At 38.6% G+C, this 19,004-nt stretch overlaps 2 protein-coding genes across 2 annotated transcripts; both read left to right on the forward strand.

Annotated features, from left to right (window-relative positions):
• Window positions 1-13,619: 13,619 nt before the first annotated feature.
• Window positions 13,620-15,596, forward strand: LOC122998803 (complement component C1q receptor). Its single transcript, XM_044375820.1, has one exon. It carries the CDS (start codon window positions 13,778-13,780, stop codon window positions 15,479-15,481), a length of 1,704 nt encoding a protein of 567 aa, XP_044231755.1. The 5' UTR covers window positions 13,620-13,777; the 3' UTR covers window positions 15,482-15,596.
• Window positions 15,597-16,676: 1,080 nt separating this feature from the next.
• Window positions 16,677-18,835, forward strand: LOC122998804 (thrombomodulin). Its single transcript, XM_044375821.1, has one exon. It carries the CDS (start codon window positions 17,011-17,013, stop codon window positions 18,160-18,162), a length of 1,152 nt encoding a protein of 383 aa, XP_044231756.1. The 5' UTR covers window positions 16,677-17,010; the 3' UTR covers window positions 18,163-18,835.
• Window positions 18,836-19,004: the final 169 nt, after the last annotated feature.

The following is a 19,004-nucleotide window of genomic DNA, read 5'->3' on the forward strand; positions in this document are numbered from 1 at the left end:
CTACTGTATGACAAATAGAGAGCATGTGAGGTGATTGACTTTCAATAGAAGGACCCTGTGACCTTTGTAGTCTATAATTTCATATTTATGGCCTGAAACAAGCTTGACCCGGCCTTTTTATTTGTTAACTATGTATTTATTATAAGCACATTTCTTATCAGCGTGCTACAGTGGTTGTCAATGATTAATCAGGACATGAAATGATTATACTTGCAGTGCTGGCTGCTTGCAGTGCACTGCCATCTGGCATTGCCATTCATTAACCAAAATTAACACGAGCCAATAAGATAAAGCCAGCAGCTGTCCCCATTTGACTTACAATGGTTGAACTTATTAACCCATAGTAAATAATCTTCCAAAATATCTATCTCTGATCTTGAGTGTGTCAGGCATAATAAATGAAAACTGAAAGCAGTAAGAGGTATACCACATACTCATAAACTGAGTGTAAAACTTAATATCAGTCACCCCATAGTAATAATTCACCATTAAGTTTGAAAAGCTGCTCCGCTCTATGAGTAGAAAAGAAAATCTCCTTTCAACAGTTAATGTCCAAATAATTATTCATTTAAAACCAACCAAAAATTTACCATATAATGTGAATCAGGCTGTATTTTGAAAAACAAACAAACAAACAAAAAACAAAACAACAAAACATATTCAAGATGACCTTAAGATGAACCTTTGTGGGAAAAACAAGTCACTGTAGCAGACTTTGTGATGACATCTCTTTCACGTCCTGATTTATTGTAATCAAACATGCACTATCAAAGTGCACTCTTTTCTGCATCTTGTCTTTCTATTAAATAGCTTGATGTTTGTTTTAAATTTGTGTGCTTGACATATTGAAATTAATTATACCATTCAACATTCCTTTCCTTACATGTATTTACTCCTTAAATTCACTGCTTTATGTTATGTCCTCTGTTTGTTCTCACACCATATCACAGAAGACGGAAGTCCTAAAACTTAATACTTGTTCATTGTGTTCAACATGAAACACACACAGCTCAGTATATTTGGCAAACAAGAGACAAAACTGGAATGTGTTGTTTTATGGCGTGGTTAAGCCACTGGGTCAACCGTTGGATTACTGCTTCATTATTACTGTCAGAAGATATTAATCATTAAAGGTAACTAGCAGATTACATCATGTCTCAAGAAATGGGGCATGGCACAGCTTCCATGGAGCTCATAAAAATTCAATGATAAACACAGATGCCTGATAATTCCCAATACATATTTGTACAGTGTATATGTAGAGTCACAAAGTTCACTGGGGAATTCAAGGGCAAGGCACTAACATCAGGTTGAGATAATATATATAATATATCTATTTATATAAAAGATGTTGACACAGTGTCACTCACCACTCTAGATAAGTCCACCAAGAGTATATTTGGCACACAACAGACAACGATTGAACAATAAAAAGGCATGGTTAAGTCACTGAATCAACAGCTGAACAATTGTTTCCTTGTTCATATCAGGAGATACTGAGATATTTATTGGCTGAAGCTATTGATGTGAAGATTAAAGCACTTCTCAAGAAGTGGAGCATGGCACAGCTCCCATGGAGTTATTGAGAAATTAATGGTAAACACAGATGTTTTGAAATTATCTCAATTATATCATGATAAATATATTTTATCATGTACAGACTAGGCACAAAGGATGGGTTGGGCCTGAGCGTCACCTTAGTTACCCCGTGCAATCTGGGTGCACTGCACATGCACTGAAAGCACTTCACTGTTACTGAAATGTTTTCATTGGAATTACTTTCTACTGAAGCAAAAACTTAAAAAGAACATTTTTGTGCATTAACTACACAGCAACTGCTACAGACATGGCTGATATTATTGGTACTCTTGCATTTTATTAAAACAATGCACCATTCACCCTGAACAGTGTTTGAGCAGACTGTTGTGTTTTAATTAGTATCACAGGTGTTTTCAATCTTATAATCATGCAGCCAGTTTAAAAGGAGAAAATGATGGCTGTTTTGTGCCACTGTGTACATCACATTGAACATGGAAAACAGAAGGAAAACTAGAGAGTGGCCTGAAGACATTAGAAAAAGGTAATAGCCAAGCATGGTCAATGTAAAGGTTACAAGACCATCTCTAAAGAGCTTGATGTTCCTGTGTCCACTGTTGCCAATATTATTAAGAGGTTTAAGGCCCATGGAACTGCAGCCAACATCTCTGGACATGGTCACAAGAAGAAAAATGGCCTGAGGCTAAACAGAAGGATTGCTCAAATGGTCAACAAAGAACCAAGGAATACAGATCCAAACTGATCTTCAAGTTCAAGGTACAATAGTTTCAAGTCACACCATCCATTTCTGTCTGAATGAAAACGGGCTCCATAGTAGAAGACCCAGGAAGACCCCACTTCTACGAGGGAGACACAAAAAAGCCAGACTGGACTTTGCCAAAATGCATGTTTACAAGCCACAGTCCTTCTGGGAGAATGTGCTTTGGACAGATAAAACAAAATTAGAGCTTTTTAGTAAATCACACCAACTCTATGTTGAAGCCTGAAAATGAAGCCTTCAAAGAAAAGAACACCATGCCTATCGTGAAACATGGAGGAGGCTCAGTGATGTTTTGGGGTTGCTTTGCTGCCTCAGGCACTGAGTGCCTTGAATCTGCTATCAAGGCATTTTGGAGCAAAACATACAGCCCGTTATCGGAAAGCTGGTATCCTGCTGGGTCCAGCAGGATAATGACCCCAAACATACATCAAAAAGCACCCAAGAGTGGATGAGAAGAAAATGTTGGACACTTCTGAAGTAGCCTGCTATGAGTCCTGATCTGAATCCCATTGAACATCTAAGAGCTGAAATTTGCACTTGGGAGATGGCACTCATCAAACCTGAGAGAACTGGAGCAGTTTGCTCAAGAAGAGTGGGCCGAACTACCAGTGGAGAAGTGTAGAAACCTTCAAATTCAGAGTTACAGAAAGCGCTTGACTGCAGTTATTGGCTCCAAAGGCTGTGCTACAAAATATATTTGGCAATTCCATTTTCATTTGTTTTATTGTATTAAATAATATGGATAATTACATGTTTTCACTCAATCTGACTGCATCCACCTGTACGCAATGCTCTAAAAATCTCTCTGAGTTGTTATTCTCATTCATGCCAACTCATGTTGGCATTTTCCTATTTACCAATGGTGAAAGTCCCCCTCCACTCAAAAATCTGTTTTTCTTCTTGTTGCCATTGCTATTTTGTTAGGGGTTACAATCCAAAAAGTTTGGGAACCACTGGTTTAACCTTTAACGATGAATTATATTTTGTAATATATACATATGATTTTTAAATGGCAAATCTTAATCTTTGAAGTAAAAAGTACAATATTTACCTTTGCATCACTGGAGAAATTACTGTATTCTATATGCTCTATATATAGCCCATGTTTTCATTTCTATAAAAATGAAAACATGTTAGATTGTATACTGACCAAAACAATGTATTATTATTTTTTCTCATATATGCAGCCTGTGTGTCTCATGAGACAATAAATGGAAAAGACATTTCAAGCTGATACTTGAATAGCAGTGCTACTTCTAAATTAAAGCATGACCTCAGGGAGGATAAGGGAAGGGTCTGTAGTGGGTGGGGGGGTTATTATTAAGTGAGATTTTCTGAGATAGAATATACCTATTGAGAGCAGTTGTGCCAAAGACCAGAAACTCAAGGGAGATGCCTCAAAGCCTGAAAAGGTGATCCCTACTGAGAAAGCCTTGACAGCTAAATCCTCCCATTTAGATCCATTTGAACTTTGACTCACTAAATTTGTGGTGGTTATACTGTATGTATCCCAGCATTGCAAATAAAAATTACAAGCACACAGACAAAAACATGAGTTAAAATTCTTTCTAAATGTTAATCTCACATACTGAAGTAAAGTGACTCCTTCCTTTGGTCTTTATGTTCCAGCTTTATGTAACTGGGATTATCTTTGCATCTTGTATTACCTCTGTGAAGCATTCTGTCAGCAGAGATTGACAAATGAAGGGGTACAGTATAATCCAGAGGAATGGTATTGAAAGCTTAACCTGCTTGTTCATGTACAGTACATGCAGAATGCGTACATTTGCACTGTGACAACCTACTACATGCAAATTAGGGAGAGCTGTATGTGCTTGCCTTGAGTGGAACAAAACTAGGTCAAAACCTAGTATATGGTTGGACCGTGTATGGTCAATGTGTGAAATTGTGGCCAAATGAAGAGTTAAAATGCCTCACACACCCTCACGATCATGCTGTGTCTGTGCGTATAATAAAAAAATATATATATTCAAAATACTCCTCACTCTACAGGAAAACAAAAAAAAAAACCATATGATTAACAAGCCAGGCTGACTGGTACAGGATAACCGTTTTTTTTCCACGACTATATCACCATGTGCCTTCACAGCACTGCCACCACTGCAAACACACACACCAAACTAACACCCCTAGGTGCTGTGTAATACTTATCTGCATGCAGGTGCACAACAACCCATACGGCTAGAGCCCCCACACAGTACAGCCCGGGTATCTGAAGCTAAATAAAGGGGCACAGAGACAGCACTAATACACCTGACGAGGTCCTTCAGGCGCAGTGGGTTCGTCTGATACCACAAATCAACCAATCCTACAATCAGTCAAAATATACTAAACCAAAAGAGGCAAAAACAACACTAAATATAACTAAACAAAAGAAACCAAGAAAAGAGAAAAAAATAATAAAAAAAACAAAAAAACTATAGGCAAAACAGTAGCAAACTATCATAAAAGAAAAGAAAAAGAAAAAAAAAACAATCCCAAATATCCAACCGTGGCCTTCAATATGATATGCTTAATTGTTTCATCCTACCTCTACCATAATAACCCCGGCCAATTATGGCGCAGCTCACCTGCTCCCCCGCACTGGACCCCTAAATCACAAAGAACACATCATTTTCAATACAACTCAATACAACACTAGACAGGAAACGACAACAACAACAACAACAACAACAACTATTAGTGTCTACCTCTACAAGTGAAATCTGTCTCCCACGGTCCTGGGTTTTCAAAAGCTGGGGTTGTCTGCACCTCGAACAGAAAGACTGAACTCCCTGTCTGCCAGCTGATCACTGGGGACTATAGCACTCTGCCACACGTGACGGGAAAACACTTCTCTCTGTGTGTGTATTCAATGAGTATTTATAATGTGCCTGGATGGTAATTGAATGAGACCTGATTGCGCTGTTGGCGTTTCCCTTATATGGAAAGTAACATACTAACAAAAAGGGAAAGTGAAATAAGTGGCCGTGACCAGCCAGGTAAAAGTGACTATGCGGGGCTGGGCAGGTAAAAGTGAGGTGAAGGCGAGACTAACCCTTCTACAGTAGCATATCACATGACATGGTTAAGTTTGAGTGAAAAAAACAGTTATGAAAGCAGAACAATACTTTCCAATCATATTGGGATGTTTGATTTGAAAGAGAACTTATTTTAATTCTAACTATTCTAATTATCTGTTAACACCCCCTGCTCTTTCATCTGTTTAACTCTGCGGATGTCTGTTGTTTTTCTGTATTGAGAGTATTGTCAAATTGATTGTTATTTGTGGTGCTTTGACTCTGCGCTCTCTCTGATGCCTCTATGTGTCTTTTTTCTGCCTCTTTCCTGGTCAATGATCATGGAGGCTGTGGTGGAAATTGTAAATGAAAGTTTTGACAGCATTTTGGATGCAATTCAGGAGGCTTATCTCCACCCAGTTACCGCAGTTACAGTCAAATCAAGCGCACCTGCAGAGCAGCCGCCCCACACTAAACTGGTCACACAATAAGTATTTGCTGATGTTAAGTGTAACCAAAGCACGTTATGTTTTACACATTGTGTGGTAATCAGCAGACATGCCTGCTAAAGATTTGATCAAAGGTCAAATGTCGTAGACTAACTGTTGATAACCACAGACATACTAGTGTCAGCCTTTAAGAGAATATAAGGAAATTAAAATTATACCATGGTCTGGGTGAATACTCTTTCCTGATTGGCCAGCAGGTGTGAGGTCAAACTGTTTATTGCACATATAGGTCAGCTTAAGTTTGATCAACGTTCTAAATTCATCCACTAGAAACCAAGTGAAAAACGGCACAAGGAGCTGACACCTGAAGAGCTTAAAATGATAGAGGAAGAGAAGGATGAGATTAATACAGAAAAGGCAACAAAATGGGCAGTTAATATACTGAGAGACTTTCTCTGCCAAAAACAAAAGAACACTGATTTGGAGACATACTCTGCGCTTATGCCTAATGACACCACATGGTGCTAGAAGAAAAGTCATCACCAAATCAGAGGGATTAATCCTCTGGAGACCATGAGTGTCTGTGCAAAATTTCATGGCATTCAATCCAATCCAATGTTTAGACCTTTCAGTCTGGGCCAAAGTGGTGCATTATGCGACCAAAAAACGGATCCCAGAGCCTTGTGGGCAGCATGGCTAAAAACATAACACGAACTTCCTACAGGATGACTGTTGAAGAAACAGTAGCTATGGTGATGTTTGCATAGATAAGTAAGCAAAAGACAAAAGACATTTTTAAACCTTTCATCTTCCCTAAAAAATAAAATGACAGAATATTCTGAGGACTTAACATCTTTGATTTTGAATCTTTCATGGCTGCTTCAGTTCAGGTGTTGGTGTCTTGGTTTGCAATCTCTGTTTCTGTCTGCAATTTTAATGTCCTGAATGATAGGAATGTGGCCTTGTACTGCAATCACACAAAAGTATGCAGAAAAAGATGCCTGAAACAGAGGATGCCTTGGGGCAGAGGCTTGTAGGTTTAAGATGAAAGAATTACCCGCAAGGCTCATCAGTTGACTGATAACTGAGAAAACAGGATGAGTGACACAGATAACTGATAATTGGTAACAAATGTCAATCACATCTTTTCTGTATGTACAAACTACACCTGCAAAATCATGTGAGTTTTCTACCTCTTCACTGGCTGGGAGTGGGTTTTCATATCTCATTGATAATTTTTATAGTAGAGCTTGACTGATAAATTGGGCGGGTTGGCACATTTGTAAATATTTGCTTATCATGGATGTATCCGAATCAGTGTATGTGTTGGCTAATAAGTAACAAGAAATTACAGTAGACATGCAAAAGATATATTTGAGGTAGTTTAGAGACAATGACACTGCTATATTCTATACAATTAGAAAAGGCTGGTTACAGATTTTTATTCCTCCATGAAATCATGGAGGACATGAAGTCTTTTTCCACTTTAAGGGTACACTGTCACACCTTTCTCATTTGGCAGTAGTTGGTTTTTGTTGTGAGCAGAATGCTGTATGCCACTCTGTGCTTTATGTAATTTCATATCAATTATAGTGGTCCAGAAAGGAAAATTTCATAAATCAACATCAAATTACAATCCAACAAGAAACTTGCACATCACTGATTAACACCAGTGGAGGGCAGTAAAGGATCAAACCTGTTGGTTGCCAGACAATACGGAGGCCTCCATAATAAACTCAAACAGCAAACAACTTCTTATTATTTTCAATTATTACTTACATTATTCGATAACAAAACTAAGTGATATGGTTAACACACACACACACACACACACAAGAAGAAGCAGCAAGGTTCTATTGTTAGATGAGGAAATTGGTATGAAAAGAGAATTTCCTTAATATTGGAGTAAAAATCTTTAAACGGTGATCAAACAAACAAGAATTAACACCAAAGGATGCAGGGCTGATATATATTTTAATTATGTTAGTCAGGAATGAGTCTAGTGTCTAGTGATTTCTTTAAAGTGGATAAGTACAGTCAGTGCTTGTACGTGAGCTCAGAGGCTCAGAGTGTTATTGCTATTTCCTGTGATTGAAACTGGGGCATATCCTGCCATATAACAAACACAGGAAATATTGTCTGGATAATGTACTACAAAACAACACATTCAGACTACTTTAAGACATAGCTCTCTGCTGATAAACACTTGTATTGGACAGTTACTATGACGCCAGCCCAACATTAACATACTTTGTAGTTTCATGACTGTCCATATACAATTTTTCTCATTCTTCTTTATCTGAATGATAGACCCCGACATCTACACATCTGAAGGAAAAGCTACAAGGGATAAGGGGGCAATTATGATCAGTATGAAGGTTTATTGACGTAGATATTTGAGGAGGTTGACTTCTAGAAGAAAAATAAGCATTTTTGTGTCTCTAACTTGTCAGAGATAAAAAGTATTGACCTGTTTAACTTATGTGTGACCTTAATTTCTTTCATAATGAACATATTGTATTGTTTAAATTTAAATATATTATCTTTTAATATAATAATTCTATTAATACAATTTAAAAAAATGTATTATCTTATTTTATATCAACATATTGTTACATAATAGCTGATACTTCAAAGGCATGCTCCTTGTCAGTTACTCTGGCAGATAAGACGTCTGCTCAGGTTGAAGGTGTGTTGGAAATGAGGTCATCGAAGTTCATGTTCTACTAAAACAATAATAAGTGCAAGTTGTCCCTCCCTGACTGGTGTAAGAAAAACAGGAAAGTGAAAAGTAAGGGCGCTGACAGTCAAGCACCATGTATGCACATGCTCACACAGAGGTATTATCAAGCAATGTGACTGAAAACACCTGTGTAGGTATGTAATGGGAGTGAAAACAGTTTTTACGCAAGCTGGAACAGGTTTCTTATTGAGGCAGCAGATATTCATGTTACATATGAATTGAATCAATGAATCAATTGTGCTTTCTAAGCACCGTCCACCCAACAATTGCAACACCTGTCAAGCTTTACTTTCTCACATGGGTAATATGCCATTTACAGTGATAATGGTGGCACAATTTACCACTTTTTGAAACAATGGGTCCTTGATTTCAGACAGAGGTAGGCAAAAGCAGTCTTATTATTTCTAGCTGACAACTGTAAATTTTGAATGACAACTGTTGCTGGCATATTTTATCAACTAGAAAGCTAACATTAGCACCTTGAGTTAGTTAAAAACAATATCTCCAGATTACCTTTTAATGTTTCCAGCTGACATGGCTACATACTAGATATTGTCCAAAAAGGAAATAAACAAGCAGCATTCTTGTACTGTAGTGTAAAGGCAAGTTAGTTACTTTAGGAGTATGATAAGGAAAAATGGAAGATGTTATTTTGTTTGAACATAACTTTGTTTGGCTGTTTAGCTTACTTATTTGTATTTTCAAACAGTATATTTTCACTTATAGCTTTACAAAAGAAAAGGCATTTCGGATGAGGACCAACCAATTTGTTTGGCAAACGTAACTCAGGTTGGTATTGCCAGAGTCTAAACTTAACCCATATTTAATAACATAACTGCTAATGTTAGCGAAACTCTGATGGCATCCTGCACCAGCTTACACACAGAGGATGTGGTATTCATGAATGGAGCTTTTTTAATGTAACCCCTAACTTTGCAAATGAATGTAGTTGACATAATGATATGCTAATCAATCAATTTATTTATATAGCGCCAAATCACAACAAAAAGTCATCTCAAGGCACAACTCTTGGGGCCCTATCTTACGCCCGGCGCAGAGCGGTGCTAAGCACAGCGCAAGTCTCTTTGCTATTTTAAGACCGACGCAGTTGTCATTTTCCCGTCCAGCACCCACGTTGTTAAAATAGCAATGGCACTTGCGCCCATCAGTGTGCCCATGGGCGTGTTGGTCTAAAAGTAAGGTGTGGTCAGGCGCATTGTTGGTGCATTGCTATCTTGAGGCAGCAGAGAGCGATTGCACTATTAACCAACAAAAACCTGGTCTAAAGTCAGTGGTGCAATGTTTCACTGTTATTTTAAGGGCGCATTATCGGGACGGTAATATGCACCTACAGAGGTGGGGGGTGCACAATATACACTCTGCTTGTTACACACACAGGATGCGCAGCAGTGCACAAACATGCAAAAGGTAACAAATAAAAGGATTACAATGTGAAAGATTATTATTGTGTATATTAATATATTTTAAAAAATACATGTCATAATGCTTAGTCACAATATTTATCAGAATTAACTAATCGCAGTAATGATGGATTAAATTGTTTAATTATTTGACCAAATCATGGCAATACATGTAGGTATTTAAACAGGCGGACAACAACGGATCAGACACAGATCAACTTTCCTGCTGCATCAATACATGATGACATGAGGAACACATGAGGAAATAAATGAGGTGAAAACAATGATTAAACTAATGAAGGAAATAAATCTGCACAGCTTCTAGCTGCTGCCAGCAGCCGGATCAGAACCTTGGAGAGCTGATCAAGTCTCGATAACTGTGTTGATGATTCTTTACATTAAATTAAAATTAATTCTTTAATTTTTTAACAATATTTAACAAATATTCTTTAACATTTTTGAGAGTACAGTGATCAGGTTTCCATACTTTCAGCAATTAAAACCCCGCTGATTTTAGCTGTTACTCCATGACTGAACAAAACGATTTTAAAGAAACCAAAGCTGTAATTAAAAAAATTAAACCTTTTCAAAAACCACACGATGATAAATTTGCAACAAATTAATGAACAGGATCTTAAACTGGTGGTCTGGGGCTGACCACGGGAGGGTCCAGGAGCAGCAGTGTGCTTGTTATGGATCGTGCGTTTTCCCTTTGCGCACGTGCAGATCCGTTGCCTCTGCAGAGAAGCACTCCTTCTTGCTACTTGGCAAATGTGCCGTCATAATAGCAATTCGCCAAGGTGCAAGTGCACCTGGCTCTTAAAGGGAATGGGAGATGACACTGTAATTGGTTTATTGCATGTTACGCCGAAAACACACTCATGATTAATTACGAGACTATGGACAACCCCTTTGAGCCATGCGCCTGGTGCAGCGACCATTTTTCCGCCGTTAAAATACCAAAAGTGGATTTGGACACACCCTCAATGCAATTGCGCCATGTGCTTCAGACCGTGCACTTAAGATCGTTAAAATAGGGCCCTTGGTCTTGGAACTAACACTAGGTTAAGTATCCTTTTATATATTACATATATCAGTGTCTCTCCTGTACAGGCCTGGTGGGCCACCCCTGCCAGGCCAAAAAACCCCCATTTTTTTAATGCCAAAAATACACCAAATATCCATTCATTCGGAAATCAATAGCATTTGGGAGCCTCTGTGCATCGCTGTTCTGAAACTTGAGTTAACCTCTGTGTCGTTGCCTAGGAAACTCTTGGTAGTGTAGCTCCTTTTGAGGAAAAGGGCAGAGCTTAATGTGTGTGTTAATAGTGTGCGTAGCAAGTGAGCGGTTGAGTGAGTGTGAGCTTCAGAAAAGTGCAGAGGAAAAGGGGGGTTAGCTCCAAAGTTAGCAACAATGGGTTAGCCTAACCTGACAACGCTAAAAACAAAGAAACAGAGAACGGAGCTGAGTCTCTCCTGAGATTTACTCTGTACAGTTGTATAACCATAGGTAGTAACATTAAGTAAATAAGCTAGTGAATGTAAAATTGGCTTTTTTTCTTTTATTAACATATAATTAGAGTCATGTGCATGAAATGTAAACTTTAAACTGAGCATAAATGAATGCCATTATGTGAGTCTTGACTAGTGTTTCTGTTCAGCCAGAGCTGATGTACTGCTTGTTCATCGCTGCTTTATGTTGTGACATCATTTAGGCTGTAATATAGGACTTGAATGATTTGACTTTAAAGGACAGATCACTCTCTCTCATCCGAGACGGATGTTAATACCTGGTGTTAACAGGACCATAGTTTATAATTCTTTCTAAACCTTCTTGATACACTCAAAATGTTTGGTGGGCTGGAAATTCCAGAAAAACTGAATCTGAGGACATGCATGATTTTAATATGATAGCATCTTGTTAGATAGAAATGGAAGAATCTGTCTATGGAGAGGTCTTTGAAGCTGACTTTATTTAATTGCCTATGTGAGCTCAGTGGGTGGAGGAGTGTCTTACTTGACTTCCTGTGATTGTATCTGGGGCATTTTCTGTATTTAAACAAACACAGGAAATGGCTGGATTCACGTGAATGTCCCTGGCATTCAATCTACTTAAACACACACAGTTGAAACACAAGGGTCTCCAATCCACTTTGCAATATGAACAACCAGTGTTACTCATTTCTTTTCCTGCTTAAGGTAGCCATGCGTTCGTTTCTGTTCACCCAGTCACACTATACTTGAGTACAGGAATCCTTGAAGAAGAGCACAGCAGACAGAATGCAATGGTGTGTGATTGCTTCTTTGTTCATCTGTTATTTAAGATATGAGTAAAGGTGATTCAATTTAAACACATCATAACTCTACAGTAGCAAAACCCTCTTTCTCCCCTTTGCAATCAGCAAATGTTATTACTTTCCCACTCCCATGATTCATCAGAAAGTAGAATACTGGTTTGGAGTAATGTTATTGCGGAAGAAATAATATAGGCAAAATGGAAACATTGTTGTTTACAGTCTTGGGTTTTAAGTACTGTATTCAGGCTCACATTTTACAGTGTAAGAGCTTAATGAGAACCTTTATTAATCCACATAATTTACATAAAATCGAGGGGGGACAGTAAAGAAAGTGTTTTTTTTGTGTGTGTGTGTTTCTCTGTTGTTGACTTTAATCTTCCATTGTGTCCCATGTTATGTTTACTTGGTATAATTTATTTGGGAGAGAAAAGAAAAAGATTTTCTGCACAGCAAACATACATACATCTGCTGTGTAGGGGAAAAAACCTACAACCATCTCTTAGATGATGGATGTCAGGATCATTCATGAATTTCCTGAAAAATAATCCCATGGAGGATTCTTCAACACAAGAACTCTATTTGTTTTAAACTACACAGCAATGACTTAAGTAATACATGCCGCTTTATACCATTATTTGTTTTTTATGTATTCACTTTTTTTATGGTAAATGTAAGGTATATAATTTAAAAAAGGAGCCTCAATTGGATGACTAAATTGTCATTTGTGTTGTTTTGAACAAGGCATGGGAGTGAACAATCATACATACGTTTTCATACATAAACACTAACTCCCATCAATCCCAGGAGCCAGGTCCTGTACCACTCTTTTTAAAATAAACCTCATCTCCTACAGTACAACAGTCTGTATTTGAGTAATACACCCACAGAGGTAAAGCATAAAATAGTTTTGTCTTTACTCATGATCATACAGTTAGGTGCACAATCAATAACATAATAATAGTTATCTATTACACACGTTTATATGCATAATATGGCAGATTATGTAATAAACAATTTATGACACTGAATGATTACAATGTTTATACTAATACTATTAATAATAAAGTGTAGGTCTACTGTAGTCTAGGAGGTAGCATGGTGGCAAAGGTCGCAGATTAATTCCCAGCTGCAGCTATTGTGCGTCTATCCACAGTGTCCGTTTGTTGTGTCAAAGTGTCCCTGAGACTCTGACCCCTGCATGCTCATGTATTGTAACTCACTACAATTAAGGGAGTCAGCTTAAATGTCTGAAGCCTACTGGTGCCGGAGACATCTGGAGAAGCAGTCAAAACACTACAGAGCCTGCCATTGTTTTCTGTTTCAAAACGGAACTGTTCAGCAGGGTAGAGAAAAAGAACCCATAACTCCTGCAAAGCATTACTTCCGTCTTTAGTTTGTGTCCCAAACAGGATACAGGAGCATGAATGTTAGTTTCAGACGCACACCACTTGTTTTTTGGCCACATATTGGTCAGATTTTACTCAAAAACTCCCAGGGACCCTCTGGATATCAGTTAAATTGTTGCTCTCCATGGCTGTTATGTTGTTGAGTTTTCTACTGCTGCTTATTAACAGCTTTAAAGGATCATATGGAGCTGAACATGAAACGCTGTGCACTTCTAATGCCTGCTTCACTTTACATATGGACAAGGTGGAGTTTGAGAAGGCCCATCACAACTGCGACCACAATGGAGGTTATCTGATGACAGTCAGAGACAGAGAAGAAGAGGATCTGCTGCGCTCGTTTCTCTCACAGATCCAAAGACATCAGGACAAGGGCCTCAACTTTTGGATTGGATTAAAACTGCACAGAGGGGACTGTGTGTTAACTGATAAGACTCTCAGGGGTTTTAAGTGGGTATCTGGGGAGGAAGATTCCCACTACTCCAACTGGGAAAAGGAGCCTCTGGGCACATGCACTGAGCGATGTGTAAGGATTAATTACACTTCAGGTCAGAACCAACTGAAATGGGCTGATAGCCCTTGCAAAAGCTCTGAATTTTATGTATGTAAGTTTTATTTCAAGGGAATGTGTAAACCATTGGCTTTGCTGGGGCCTGGACAAATAACCTACACTGCGCCTTTTTCAAAGGAGCCACTAAGAAGTGAAATGAAATTGTTTCCATTAGCAACATTTGCGGAAATTTCATGTGGTGACCAGCAGAAGTCTCCTTACACTCCTTACTGTACCATCATTGACGACACCTATCGTTGGACTGACCCGGGTCCGTTTTGCAAAACAGGAGAGCAAAACTGCGCGATCGACAACGGCGGATGTGAACATTTGTGCCACACGGACGCAGACAAGGTTCGATGCTCATGCAAAGAAGGTTACGACCTGAACAATGATGGACTTTCTTGCAGGATAAGAGACTTGTGCGGCGTTAACACCTGTGAGCATCAGTGCGTAATGAGGGAGTCAGGATATTCCTGCAAGTGCCCAGATGGGTTCAAACTGGATGCAAACCAGCGCAACTGCTCTGACATTGATGAGTGCCAATTACAAGCCTGTCTGGATCATGTATGCGTAAATACGCACGGCAGTTACACGTGTGAGTGTAGTGACGGCTATGAAATGGTCGACGGTAACTGCAGTGATGTGGATGAGTGCGCGCATTCAAGATGCCAGCACAGCTGCTTAAACAGCTTCGGCTCCTTTTCCTGTTACTGCAACGACGGCTTTACTTTATCTGAGGACGGCCACTCGTGTGTGGACACAAATGAATGCATCAATAGTCGCTGTCAATTCAAATGCGTCAATACTGCTGGCAGCTTCTTGTGCATCTGCCCGCAGGGCTTTCACCTGGATACCACCGGAATGACTTGCGCTCCAGGTGTGACAGCTGCTTCATCAAATGCTGACGAGGAAACACAAGAAAACCTCACAGAGTCTTTAACCAGAACAACAGTAGAGCTCCAGCACCAGTCCCCTCATACTGACGCACCGCCTCCAGACCTGGTGAACGTTACGCACGGTGATAATCGGGGCAACGAATCTGCGACTGCTAGTCTCGCCAAGACGATCAATTCCAGGGTGATAATCTGCGTCCTCGGTTCGGTCATTCCTTTGCTACTTCTGCTCTCAGTGACTCTGGCTATAGCAATTTTTCGTTGCAGTCGCTCCAAAAAAGAAGCCAAGAAAAATACCACAACAGATGGCTACTGTTGGGTGTCGTCTGGTTTGGACCCGCGTTTAGAGAAACTGTATGAGTCCATCCTTACTGATGACCTATGACCTGATAGAGATGGAGAAGACTTTGTACTCGGATATGTTGATTAATATGTATTTATGTAATTTATGTCTCTCTCTCTCTCTCTCTCTCTCTCTCTCTCTCTCTCTCTCTCTCTCTCTCTCTCTCTCTCTCTCTCTCTCTCTCTCTCTCTCTCTCTCTCACACACACACACACACACACACACACACACACACAAGGGGCTAAGTGGGATATCAAATTATTACATATCAAATCAGAAATCAGAGAAAGTTTAATTGTCCACCATCATCTTTCATGTGGCTCATAGGTAAAAGTACACAATACACATAGAGTAAAAATGGTAAATAGTCTATGTTGTGCAAGAAGTAAAGCAGTAACAAGTAAATATGTGAAGGTGGTGGTGTGTCTTGTCATAAAAAGGGTGTGAAGGGTCTTACAGTTTATGATGTGGGTGGTTTGTGTTTCACTGACATAGTTAATAATCCAAGACAGTGTTAATGAAGTAATAAAGGATGTGATGTTGAAAGTGTGCATATCAATTTTCAGCCAGCTGATTTTGTAATTTGTCTTGTCATAACTGGCTGCTTTTACTGACATTTTATTAATATATGTAATAATGTATGTAATGTATGATTCCTGTATGTAATCTTCCCTGTTCTCGAAACCTGTTATCACATTCTCTACAGTTGAGTTCGACAGACCACACTCATTGTTCCAAGAACCTGCTGTCTTTACTGCATCATTCAGAGGAAATAAAAATGGGTTGGCCACTTTTCAATACCTTGGGGTAGTGGTGGAAGAAATATTCAAATCTTTCAAAAATAGCAACAACACATTTATACTATCAATACTCCATTGCAAATAAAAGCTCTTTATTCAAAATGTTACTTAAGTACAAAAGTATAAGCAACAAAATGTATTTCAGTATTAAAATTAAAAGTATGTGTTGTGAAGAATGGCCTCTGTCAGTGTTATTACTGCATTATATGATTGGACCAAGCATTGACATGTAAGTGGTACTTTAATGTTGTAGTTAATCAAGCTGGGGCTCATTTTAACGGCTTCATATACTGCTGAGCAGTTTATATTTACACAATATCATACTTTGTATCGAAAAAGCTAAATTTAGTGGAGTAGAAGTATAAACTTAAAATAAAATATATATATAATAAAATTAAATTGAAATTGTCAAGTAAAGTACTGTAGTAAGTAAGTAAATGTACTGTAATTGTAAAAAAAAAAAAAAAAAAAGTGATAAAATGATATTTCCACCACTGCCACAGGGATGTATTTGTTCACAAATACAACTAAACACATTTTACTTTCTGAATTGAGTTTACATACCTGATTATGCTGATGTGACTCTGGCACAATAATAAAAATTCATGTACATCAGAGTATCCTCAGCCCTTAGTTGGGCTGGAAAAACAATGTAGTCTAACTTTATCTCACGTCCTTCCTGTTTTCAACTTTCCTTCCGCAGTAGGTAGCCTGGAGCTCTAAATTCTCCATGAGCCAGCCACCATTTTGACATCATCTACTGCATGACAACATGGCCTGTTTGAAACTGACTGTGTTTGTACCTATGAAGGTAATGTCTTTGACTATTTTTATGTCATTTTTTTTCCTATTTTTTATTAAGACAGGAGTTTGCATGAAGCAGACTGGCACTTGTAGGCCTATATGTGCTGGGGCTGACTGCATAACTGTTAACCAGGACAGAGTGGATTTTGAAACAGCTGAAGAAACATGTCGTAACAGGAATGGAGAATTAATGACATTTCAGGCTGAGACGGATGAGAGCCTTCTTGACATTTTGAATCAAGAATTGTATGGGAACTTCTGGATTGGACTGCGTTTACCAGCTGACGCCTGCAGCAACCTTTCAGCTCCACTGAGAGGCTATGACTGGACCTCTGTTGGTGTGCACAGGAACTTTATTCCATCCTTCAGCACCTGGAAAGACAATGTTAAAGTCTGTTCTCCACACTGTGTGTCACTTTCAAATGATCAAAAGTGGACCGAGAGGCTGTGCTCAGACAAAACTGATGGGTTTCTGTGCAAAACAAACCACAAAGACGCATGCCAGGTACAAGAATTATCAGATCCAAATGTTTTCCAGAGTTCTAATGGCTGTACAGATGGTCCTTGTGAGCATCAATGCACAGATGTCATAGGAGGTTATATATGCTCTTGTTTCAAAGGATATATCCCAGATAGTACGGACCCGAGGCAGTGCAAAATACACTGTGCAGAGGAGATTTGCCCTTTATCATGTGAGTCGCGTGATGTATGCTCCTGTCCAGAAGGCTATATAAAAAATGAAGATTATTGTGAGGACATTGATGAATGTTCGATGCAGGAATGTGATCAAGAGTGTAATAACACTTTTGGAGGTTTTTTCTGCTCCTGCCGGGAAGGATACATACTTAAAGATAAAGTCAAATGCGCCAAATCGGGGGGCAGTCAACATCTTGTCGACACCCCTCAGATTGCCACAGGTTTTGTGCAGCCAACTGCTAAAAATAATACTCAGAAGGCCTCCTCTGCATCTGCTGGTAGTTTTATTTGGATATGGATTTTTATTGCTGTGGCTATGGTGGTGTTAATATGTGTGGTAAGGTTGTATGTTGTTAAACGTCAGAAGCACAGAGAGAGAAGTTCCAATCAAAAGTCTGCTGCTGTTGACAACACTGACTGTTAAATCCAGTCTAAAACACTACTAGCATCGATTCCACTGGTTGTATATATTTACAGTCTGTGAGACTTGTGAACTTTGTACTCTGTTACATTTATCAGTTGGCGGCAGTTACTGTGGTTACTTGGACTAAGTGAGCTTTTACAAGCCAAATGTATGCTAAGCTTGTAAATATATGATTTATGATGTAACATGAAACTATTTAAATTTGACAGAAATGTGTTAATTTGGCAATGTTTCAAATGATTCAGCATATTTAGAGTAGTTTTTTGCAAAGAGAAAGGAAACTATATCAATAAAAATAGAAATTGAATCAAAATTTAAATCAGTAACGGTATGCAAATGTAAGCAATAACATGTAAACTGTCAGCCATTCTCATTTTACAAGCTTAGCATAACATTTTGTAAATAAAATGTTATTCTGCAAAGCAATTCTCAGGTAAGACTGACAGATAAATGTGCAGAAGTCAAGGAAAAAGTAGTCTCACAAAATGAAAATCCTATGGTAAAAGTGCCAGTTTTCTTGAAAAGTTACTTATCTGAGAATTGTATGTAAGTAATGTAAATGTACTGATACATTCCAATGCTGTCTCCTTCGTTATATAGACACTCATATTTGAGCATATGCTTGTTGTAATTTTGGTGGTGTGACATGAAATTAAAGTATGCATTGATTTATTCATGTATAATGGTCCATGCTGTATACTGTAATCTTCTCTTAGAGTGCCATCTACTGTGTTTTTGAACAAACTGCAAAGGAAGGTGGAAAAACCCAGCTAACGACACATATGTCTTTATCTTGAAATCATCTCCTGCATTGAAGCACCTACAAGTGATGTGCATAATTC

The sequence above is a fragment of the Thunnus albacares genome, chromosome 15 (genome assembly GCF_914725855.1).
Source record: "Thunnus albacares chromosome 15, fThuAlb1.1, whole genome shotgun sequence".
NCBI classification, from domain to species: Eukaryota; Metazoa; Chordata; class Actinopteri; order Scombriformes; family Scombridae; genus Thunnus; species Thunnus albacares.

What these genes read in the sequence shown, in the direction of transcription:
- LOC122998804 (XM_044375821.1), top strand. Translation starts at nt 17,011, where the DNA reads ATGGCCTGTTTGAAACTGACTGTGTTTGTACCTATGAAGGTAATGTCT.
- LOC122998803 (XM_044375820.1), top strand. Translation starts at nt 13,778, where the DNA reads ATGGCTGTTATGTTGTTGAGTTTTCTACTGCTGCTTATTAACAGCTTT.